At 34.9% G+C, this 10,676-nt stretch overlaps 2 protein-coding genes and 1 long non-coding RNA gene across 3 annotated transcripts; 2 read left to right on the top strand and 1 right to left on the bottom strand.

Moving 5' to 3' along the window:
- Positions 1-1,031: 1,031 nt before the first annotated feature.
- Positions 1,032-2,852, top strand: LOC110713735. Its single transcript, XM_021892182.1, has 5 exons — positions 1,032-1,613; positions 1,700-1,843; positions 1,947-2,138; positions 2,227-2,598; positions 2,691-2,852. Exons 1-5 carry the CDS (start codon positions 1,032-1,034, stop codon positions 2,850-2,852), a joined length of 1,452 nt encoding a protein of 483 aa, XP_021747874.1.
- A 328-nt stretch (positions 2,853-3,180) lies between these two features.
- Positions 3,181-8,016, bottom strand: LOC110713675. Its single transcript, XR_002510029.1, has 3 exons — positions 7,607-8,016; positions 5,138-5,158; positions 3,181-3,772 (listed from the first exon to the last, which is right to left on the bottom strand). It is a non-coding gene; the product is annotated as an uncharacterized LOC110713675 (long non-coding RNA).
- LOC110713673 lies at positions 8,014-10,474 on the top strand. Its single transcript, XM_021892132.1, has 2 exons — positions 8,014-8,684; positions 9,886-10,474. The coding sequence occupies exons 1-2, from the start codon at positions 8,122-8,124 to the stop codon at positions 10,295-10,297; spliced, it is 975 nt and encodes a 324-aa protein (XP_021747824.1). The 5' UTR covers positions 8,014-8,121; the 3' UTR covers positions 10,298-10,474.
- Positions 10,475-10,676: the final 202 nt, after the last annotated feature.

Genomic DNA, 10,676 nt, shown 5'->3' with positions numbered 1-10,676 from the left:
CATATGAATATCAAATTCAAAATTTAAAATAAACAAAAATTATAAAAAAAAATCAAAATAAGGAAAAAAAAATTAACGAATTTAACAAAAAAAAACGAATGAATCAAAATCACAAAAAATAAACAAATTTATCATGAACATCAAAACCAAAATGAACAAAACTTAATCATTATAAATCAAACAAAAACTAAAGAAAAGCATTCTAAACTACCGATTCAAACAAAAACAAAATAAAAATCATAAAAATGAATGATAACTAAATTTAACGAAAATCAAACAAAACCAAACATGGAAATTCGAAAAAAAACCCAAAATTTCCAGAGAAATCAACATACCTTAACAAATATTTCATCCTCTTTGGGTTTTTATGGTCAAATTCGACCATGAAAACTCCAGATCTGGAATTTTCATGGTCGAATTCGACTATGAACACCAAAATTATTCAGCTGTAAACGAAAATCCGAACACCCAAATTGTTTGTTGCAAAAATTCGAAATCGAAAATAAAGAAAAAATAATGTAGAAAAAGATAGCAAATATGGAGGAAATGGTGATGCAAACGCCGGTTAATGGAGCATAAAGACATAAGAATAAGAAGAAGGAAAAGAGGAAAGAGATCGGGGATAACAAGAAGAGAAGAAGGAGAAGAGGAAACAGATTAGATAAAGGATAAAGGAAAGAGAAGAAGAAGAGAGGAGGAAAGAGAGAGGAGAAAGGCGTGAGGAGAGAGAGGAAAGAGAGAGTGAGCGGCTATCAACTGATTAGGGTTAGGAGTGGACCTTTTTATACCTTTTTTTAAAATAAAATAAAAAAGCATCCTTGCGACCGGTAATAGCGGTCGTAATTTTGCGACCGTTTGAGAAACGGTCGTAATTGGTGCATTTTGCGACCGCTTCTAACGGTCGCAACCAAATTAATTTAATTTTGAATTATTTTTCATATGTATTTTATTTTTAAAATATATTAAAATACCTTTGCGACCGTTTTATAACCCAAAAACGGTCGCAAATATCATTTTTTGCGATCGTTTCCATGACGGTCGTAGAAAAACGGTCGCAAAATGGCCGAATTTTAGTAGTGGAACCCACATGGAAGTTAGGTGCATTCATTAAAAGGGACAGGAGAGAGTGTAGAGTGGAAATAGGGTACTATTTAGCATGGTATGCTAGGCAGAGGGCTTTCAAGATGATTTTTGGGGATGTAGACTTAGAATATGAGCAGGTGTGGGATTATGCTGTTTCCATATTGAAGTATAACCCAGGTAGTACAACAGTGGTGAAGGTAGATGGAGTGCAAAACCCCCAACCTGTTTTCCAAAGGTTGTATGTGTGCTTGCAAGCCTGCAAGCAGGGATTCATGGCAGGATGCAGACCTATCTTGGGAGTGGATGGTGCTCACTTGAAGGGGGCATATCCAGGCATCCTTCTGACAGCAGTAGGGAAAAATGGCAACAACAACATCTTCCCTGTAGCCTGGGCAGTTGTAGAGGTAGAAAATGGAGAGACTTGGACATGGTTTTTGGAGATATTGAGGAAGGACATAGCATCAGTTGCAGACAGTGTCACTTGGGTTCATGAAGCTGATGAACTCACTTACATGAGTGACAGGAAAAAGGTAGTTATTTTGATTACAAGTTAGTCTATTTTTTATATTAAAAGCTGAGGAAGTATGCTTATTGCTTGCTGGAACATTTAAAACAGGGTCTATTGGATTCATTTGCTACAGTGATGCCTGTTGCAGATACTAGGTACTGTTGTAGGCATATTTGGAGCAACTTCAAAAACAAATTCCCTGGGACTGTCTACAAGGAACATTTTTGGAAAGCTGCAAGGTCAACCACAGAGGTAAAAGGCAGAGTGTATTATTGTTTGGTTACATATGCATCATTATTCAAAGAGTGTACTTATGCATTGTTGGTTATGTGGTCCACAACATCATTTCAAGCAGCATATGGAACAGATCAAGAAGATGAGTGCAGATGCATACAACTACTTAAATGCCATTCCACCTGCTCATTGGTCAAGACACAAGTTTAGCTCTCACTCCAAGTCAGGGATGCTATTGAACAATTGTTGTGAGAGCTTCAACAATGTTCTTAGGGAAGCTAGAACAAAGCCTATTCTACAGCTGATGGAGTGGGTAAGAAAATAGGTTATGGGAAGATTTTTTGCATAAAAAAGAAGGGCTCAAGCATTTCACTGGTTTGATAATGCCAACAATTTTGAAGTTTGTGCATAGAGGTTTGCAACAAGTGTCAAACATGAGGGTTACTCAAGCTGACTTGATGGAATTTGAAGTTGATGACTTAGAAGACACTTATGTTGTCAACCTACAAACCAAAGCCTGCAGCTGCAACAGATTGACACTTATGGGTATTCCTTGCTGGCATGCTCTAGCCTGTATTCAATTGAGAAGGCTTGACATAGAGCAATTCATTCACCCAGCTTATCATGTGGAGACATACACCAAGACATATGCTCCAACCTTTAAAGCAATGCCAGGTCATCAAAAATGGGAAGTCACCCCTTATCCAAGACCATTACCTCCTGCTCACAGAAACTTACTTGGAAGGCCTTCAAGTAAAAAGAGAAAGAAAGAAGCAGGAGAAGAGAAGAAAAGAAAATGAAGAATGTGAAGAGGGCAAAGGTGAAAAACAAATGCTCTAACTGTGGTGGGTTGGGGCATTACAAGAATAAGTGCCCTACTCCACCTGTTGAAAAGCCAAAGAGGCCTCCAGGAAAACCAAAGAAAGTTGCAGAAGCAGGGCAACCAAGAGCAGGGCAAGCAGCAGAAGCTAACTCATCTCAAGCTTCACAACAGTCCATCTTACTCTCTGCACCACATGGGACCTAGAATGCTAATGCCATATTGCCATGAAGCTTAACTTTCAATTTTTTTTGTAAAACAATTTGAATTGTGTACTTGGTCATGAAAGTATTTATGTGATCAATGTTGCTAGGCTTTTTTTTTATTATTATTTGTTTAACTAGCTCAACAATATTGCTACTTGAAACTAATTTTTTGTGAACAAACTCATGATGTGGAGATCTGCTTATGATCACATCAACTTGTGATATGTTATGTATGATTCGAAGATTCTTGTAGCTTTAAATATATAGTTTTTGCTTCCTTTTTTTTGGGATAGTTATACCAATATTCATCATAGGATAAAGGAGTAAGTAATGAACATGAACCAAAATATGATTGATACCAAAAGCTTGTTTTTTGATTTCATAAAAGGGGTACAAAATACACCACATTCTTAGCATTTCACTTAACTTAACCCCCCCCCACCAAAATAACAAAGTCTACTTAGCTAAAATCAACAACTTACCAACCTTGCTTTAACCCCTACATACTTACCAAACCAGCAGACCTAGCATTCTAACTACCCAAACATTTTCATCAACACCACACTAACAAACACAGAGACAACAACACAAAAGACAGCTAGCTTATACCCCCCAGCATTTATGGAACAAAGCTTCTTTGCATTCCCCTGTGAAGAATATTGTGATCTTCAAGGCAAGAAAGTCTAGCCTTCACAATAGTCAACTCGGTTGCCCTCCTATGCCTCTCAGCAAGTAATACATTAATCACCTCACGTTGCCACTCTGTTTGCTCCTCATCCAGCCATTTGAAAGTGTTGCAACCTCTTTCTCCAGTGTCGTGGTTGTACTTTTTGCAAGCCTCAAACCTTCTTCCCGGATTATCATGAGTCCAGAAGGTCCTCTTCGCACAGGGAAAGCCACAGCCGCAATTCACCATTTTACCTACAAAATTAAACAAAAAACAGAGGTATTATATTAGATATAAGAGAAGAACGCAATTGGAGATTTGAATACAAAAACTGAGAAAGAAATTGAGGAAGAACCCTATTTTACCAATTAATTGATCTGATTTTAGGGGAAAAGTTTCCCTAAATTGGAATTAATAGAATTTGGGAGGGCTAACCTAGACTATATATAGGAGAGAAATAAGGAAGACAAAAAAAAAGGAGGGAAAAGGTAGTTACTGTAGGCTGCAAGTAGGAAATTTAAATTAAAGACTCAACGCCTGAAATACTTGGTCAATGACGGAAAAGAGGGCTCAGGTTTCATTCAACAAAAAAATGATCGTGGTGGTTTTTTTTAACAAAGAATGCTTTAAAAGGTTTTTTCTCGCAAAATGAGCCTTTTAAAAGGTTTTTTCTGACAAATTTTCCTAAATTTATTGATTGAATAAGGTTATAACAAAATTTATAAGGAACAATTGTAGGGAATATTTCAAGCATTACCCCAAACTTGAACCCCACTGTGATCATACACTAAATTACGGTGGCGTCTAAAGGGAAAGAAGATAGAGCAAAAGAGTCGCCAACAAGTTTTAGGAACTTGTAAACCGTTCACGAGGTGAAGGTTACACCCCTTAACGATCCAGGAGACCGTCAGCTCCAATAGGCCTGGAACCATGACTGGTAGTTCGGGGATGAAGTACAAATCCAACCTAAAATAGATTGAACCTACCCTAATAATAGACCTCTACTTTATTCTGATCGTATTCATGTGCGCTTTCTGACTAACATGCAATCAATAGGTTTACCCTAAACCTGTTTATCTATATATGTTGGTTGAATATTAATGCACAAACAAAAATATTATTGGCGATCACTTGAATTATAATCAAATTAACCCTAACAAGATTATTAATAATTTTATTAAGTGTGATTACAAGTACAAATTCCCTTTAAACATGCATAAAAGGTGTGATCAAGCAATAACAATAATAAATATATATCAAGCAACATAATAATAATCATAAAAATATCATAATCATGACAATAATCATAACAATCATGTTAAAGCATAATAGCAAGATCCTAGACATGATAATAACAAGATTAATAACAACCCCTAGCATGTCACTAACAATAAAGATCAAAGCTTTAACCCTAACATGATACTAACATGAATATTAGGAAAAGAATAGGAAGCATCGCATGAATCACAATTGTCATATTTGATATTAGAAATTATAGTTGTTACCCTAAACATGATACTTAGAAGATCAAAACGCCCTAACATGACACTAGGAACCATAATAACAATCTAGACATGATTTCTATATCATAATATCAATAAATCAATTAAAGTACTTACTTGGACGCCTCGTATCTCTTTCTAATAACAAAATACACGCGTTAGTAACTTCAAGGAAAATAATAATCAAACAATTAAATTAAATAATTGAAAGAGATATTTGGGACCAAACCCTCAGAAATATAAAACCTTTCACGTCTAGGCGAAGGCAACTTCGAACTTGGCTAGGTGTGTCTAGATCTTTTGAATGCGGAATTTTGTATGCAAAAGGCTAGTTTAGAAAAGAGAGAGAAAGAGTAATCAAGAGATTTTTGATGAGAGTTGGTGAAAAGAATTGATAGATGTTGATGATTGAAAACATAATTTTAGGAGGCTATTTATAAAGAAAATCAGCCGGATATGATAAAAAACGAATCAGAGTTTCGAAAAGAATAAAACACGACTGCAGCGCCAAACACGCGCCTGTGCCAAACGCTGGAGTGCAGCGCCAAACGCCAGGTCTGTCGCCAGACGTCAGGTCCATCTCCAGACGCTGGTCTAGTCGCCAGACGCTACAATCAGTTTTCCACGTGTTTTCTTATTTTGATAAAATTTAACCGTACGAGAGGGCAAAATCGTATATTCCTTAAAAACATGTCTTTTATTCTGATTAAAACTCTTAAAAGTCAACTAAAGTCAATTTATCAATGCTAATCAAATTAGGATTTAAAAGAACCTTCTAGAAGAATCTAGAAGACTATAATCAATTCTAATTGCATTAGGAATGATAAATCAATAATAGGCCCTCCTCTAGATCATTGGGCCGCATATAAAGATCCAACCGGGTCCAGTTTAGTAATTTGGCCATAACTTCCTCATTATTCATTAGAATTGAGCTTATAATATATCGTTGGAAAGCTCTTTTCAAACCCCATCCAACTAAACTATTAGTGTACCCTTGCCATGAACCAAACCAAACTGGATTGGTTATTTTCTTAAAATAGGTTTTCAAAAACAGAGAGAAAGACAGAAATAAAAACTAACTGCAACACTAGACTTTCCACACTTTTACTTCATTCGATTATGATTCGATGTGAAAGGTACTCATCACTGGGTTTGGTTTTGGGGAGACACAAATGGGTGTCTACAACAACGAACTACGAAAAAAAAGTAACAATAAAATAGTCAAATGCAATGTAATATTTATTTCTCGTTGATAACTTTCATTGTGAAATTTGTCTTTCCCACAATCGTGTTGCCAAACGATCTTGAAATTGAGTCATTCATTGAAGTTCTTGCTGACTTATAGAAGGAGTCACTAGTCCTCAGATCCATTGTTGTTGATTGCATCTTCTTCTAATTTGACATTTTCATCGGCATATTGTATGAACAAAGGAAGTTTAAGATATATGGAAACAAAGTGTAAGAAGATCTATTAAAAAAAAAAAAGTGTAAGAAGATGGGTCGTGTTATAGGAAGTTTAAGAGATAACTTTTTCCTAATAGTATTGTACAAGCAAAAAGACTTGCGTGAACCTGGTCTACAATATTATTATTGTGGACTCGAGTTTTATACACACATCTGACATTATATTGAACATAGTGATCCTTTTTTAACATAGTGACCCTTATTTTTAACATAGTAACCATTATTAAAATTTGTACAACGATTAATATTATTGTGAACTTAAAGTACGACGTTATGACCCTAATTTTAAAATAGTGACCTTTATTATTCATATTGACCAGTGTATAAAATATTTCATTAAAAAAATAACGCCTATATATTACCAAAATGACAACATAGTGACCTTTTTTTTTTATTATTATTATAGTGACTTTTTTTTATTGATAAAAAACCATAGTTACTCTAATGTTAGTGGTTCACAACAAAATTAGTGTGAATCAGGTCCATTTAAAAATTTGTACTGTACAAGTAGTTTATTTTGTAAGTAATGTTTATTTTGTAAGTAATGTTTTCATTTGCTCAAGGAGGCACTATTTCTAAGTACTAGAGCAGTATATATTCTTGACAGAGCAATAGATCAGAGACATGGGAATCGTCAATTACATACCCAATTTTATCAAATGTCTATGGCCTACACTTAATTAGCAATGGAAGCTATTCGTAGACTGAACTCCAAACCCAACTCACACAACCAGATCACCAGATCGATACTCAAATCGATACTACATAGAATTGATCTGATATTCTGCCCACAAATTCAAGTAATTCAATTTGCAACATGATATAATTATTCAATTTATACTAACAAATAATCAACATAAACTCATATTATTTCAGAAAAAAAGCCCCGATTATAAAAGCCCAAAATAAATTATACACAAATTAGACAAAGAACGATTAAAATTTAGAAAAATAAAGAACAGAGATAACCAATTTTGATGAAAGAAATTGAATACAACCAAATTTAACAACAAAACATCAATAACTTTACAAATTAACAAAGTAGAAAGAAAAATGAGGAGAAATGTGGTGATTATAAATGAATTTTAAAGAAAAGAGATCAAAGAGGAGAACACTCTATACCTATAATTGCTTGCTTCTTCAATCTTGAGAATGATTAAGGTTTGAGGAAGAAAGATGTAATATCGAATTTGAAGGAGAAACCATTGATGAAAAGCGTAGCTTTGATAGGTTTTTTTTTTTTTTTTAATATATATATATATATTTTTTATTATTATTTATTTATTTATTTTTAAAAAACCCCTAAAAACTGTTTTGAGATGTTTTAGGTTTATTGTTGTAGTTTTTACAAAATAGATGTAAAGTTGTTATTTTAAGCTATTTTACCAAACACTGTTTTGTTTTATTTTGGGGTAAAAAACATAAAAAAAAAAAACAAAAACAGCAATGATGCCAAACACACCCTTAATTATCCTTCAATGTTTTGGCTATTAGCTTGAAAATTACAAGCTAGTCCTCTTGGTATAAAAAAAAAAAAAAAAAAAAAAACATCCCACAAATAGCAATCAAAATCCCCTTCGCAAAACCTTAAACCACCTGAAAATCCATTCTTTGGCCCTTGCTAATCAAACTCAACAATGGCTTCCAGTCTCCTAGCAACCACTTCATTCTCTTTCTCTCCCCTTAACAAAAAAACCCATCTAATTCCTTCCTCCATTACACACTACAAACTTCACACCACTAATTCACCTCCTTCATTAATAACCCTCCAAAAGGGCACTTCCCATTTCACAATTAACCCTCAATTTCTCTCTCATCCCTCAAAATTAAGGGCACCTGCAACAAGAAATCCAGAAAATACCCTAACAAACGAATTGGGGGTAACAATTTTTGGGGAAAAACCCTTGAAAGCTGTGTTATGGGTGTTGTTTTGGACATCTGTTTCTCTTACAATTTTTGCATTTTCTAAAGATAGTAAGGCTTCTGCTGCAACTGTCGCTGTAATTGCTAAAGATTCCTCCATTAAAGCTTCGAGCTTTGGGGTTAAAGTTGCTACCTTTTTAAGGGGTTCTGGTTGGCCTGATGAAGCTATTGTATTTGCTCTTGCTACTCTTCCTGTTATTGAGCTTCGTGGGGCTATTCCTGTTGGTTATTGGATGCAACTCAATCCTCTTTTGCTCACCGTTTTATCAATTTTAGGGTGAGTGATTGCATCATTTTATTCTTCATTCTTTATGTTATTGGGTAATTACTGTTTTTCTATTAGAAATGTTTTGTGGGGTTGATTAATTCTGGTGCTTATTGATTGTTATCGAAATTGTTATTGGATTCCCGCTATTGGTAGTGGTACTCAGACAAAATCTCGTATTGTAGTTGCTCGCAAAAGTTCCTTTGCTTGAATCGGTGAAAATGTCCTTGCAATTAATTGAGTTTTAGTACTATGATCATGGTATCAATTTTGGCTGTTTGTGCGTATTCTAATTTCTTGATGCGATTCTTGATTTCGGAGTGTTATGTTGAGATCATTGTGCCTGCAAGTTTATAAATTTAATGCTCTTGTTACACCAAGATAAGTTTCTGAGTGGCATTGAAAGAATTGTAAGTTATTCAAGATTGGCAGTATGTTTAAAGGTGATATTGTGAGACTCGCGATTGAATTCTGTTGTGTCATTTCCCTTTTATCACTCCGTCTGCACAACAAAGATTAAAAAAGAAGCATTAATGACTAAAAGGATATGAAGATCAGTTGCCTCAATTGGGAATGGTTTTGTTAAAGAGTGAAAATTCAAGAAATGAGACATAAAGCTGCATATATGACTAATTGAACCAATTTCGGTATGAAAATATTGCAGCGTTGGTTTGGTTTTAAGTTCATAAGGTGGCACCTAAGAAGAAATTTATCAGCTAAGCTAATGTTAGCATATTTGAAGAGTTGTGCACGACCTGATCATGTGGTAATTTTGGGTTAGTGATCATATGTATGAGGCTATCCAGGCATAGAAAATGTTGCTGCATTGGTTAAGGTTTTAAGTTAAAAAATGGCACCTTAGTGGAACTTTATCTGCTAGCTGCTGTGCTATGTGGCTATCATCTTCAAAGTGTTATGCACGACCTGGCCATGTGGATTTTTGGTCAGTGGTCATATAAATGAGGTTATTGAGCTGTTTTCAAAAATTGGTCTCGCTACGTGTTTGGGGGGAGCTTCTTCTTTGTGATTTTGAAAATTCACTCTGTTCAGTTTACTGTATATAACATGAATTTTTGTATCTTTTCTTGTTATAAAATTAAGTTTGTCCTAGTCACCAATATGAATCATGGGAGAAACATGAATAATGTCAGGGAAAATATAGATATTTGATTGACATTGGGCTGATCTAATTCGGTTATGTATGTAATCACAGGAACATGGTTCCAGTTCCTTTCATTATTCTCTACCTAAAGAAGTTTGCCACTTTTGTTGCTGGGAAGAACCATACAGCATCGAGATTTCTGGACATGCTATTTGAGAGGGCCAAAGAGAAGGCTGGACCGGTGGAAGAGTTCCAATGGCTTGGTTTGATGTTGTTTGTAGCAGTGCCTTTTCCTGGTACTGGAGCATGGACTGCTATCATTGCTTCCGTGCTGGATATGCCCTTCCGGCCTGCTGTAACAGCAAATTTCTTTGGTGTGGTGGGTGCTGGACTTCTTGTCATTCTGCTAGTGAATCTTGGCCTCAAGTATGCTATTATAACAGGCATTCTCCTCTTCATTGTTTCAACGTTTATGTGGAGCGTGCTTCGAAGTCTTAAAAAGTCACTGAAATCAGCAAACTAATTGTACTCGAATTCAATTATTTATTACACTAACCTTCTCTTGTATGGGAACTTGACCATATCAGCACCCTCTCCTACCCTAGTACAAGACAACAGTAGATCAATTCTTTTTTTAGTTTCATACTAGCTTTGTGAATGTATCTTAAATCTTGACATAATGAGAAACAAATCAGTATTACTTTCTCTGTTTTCTTTTACTTGCAACACTTTTCTAAAAAGTACATGTCACAATAAAAGGAAAGTTACTTTAGGGAAAATCTATACTATTTTCCTTATTTAAAGCACATGACCCATTAAATTACACTCCTAATAATCACTCATCCTATTTTAAAGTTTATTATATCATGTAAACCCCACCTTTCTTAATTACCGTGCTAAAG

This window comes from Chenopodium quinoa, unplaced genomic scaffold (assembly GCF_001683475.1).
Source record: "Chenopodium quinoa cultivar QQ74 unplaced genomic scaffold, ASM168347v1, whole genome shotgun sequence".
NCBI lineage: Eukaryota > Viridiplantae > Streptophyta > Magnoliopsida > Caryophyllales > Amaranthaceae > Chenopodium > Chenopodium quinoa.
This window is presented reverse-complemented; position numbering and strand designations above follow the sequence as displayed.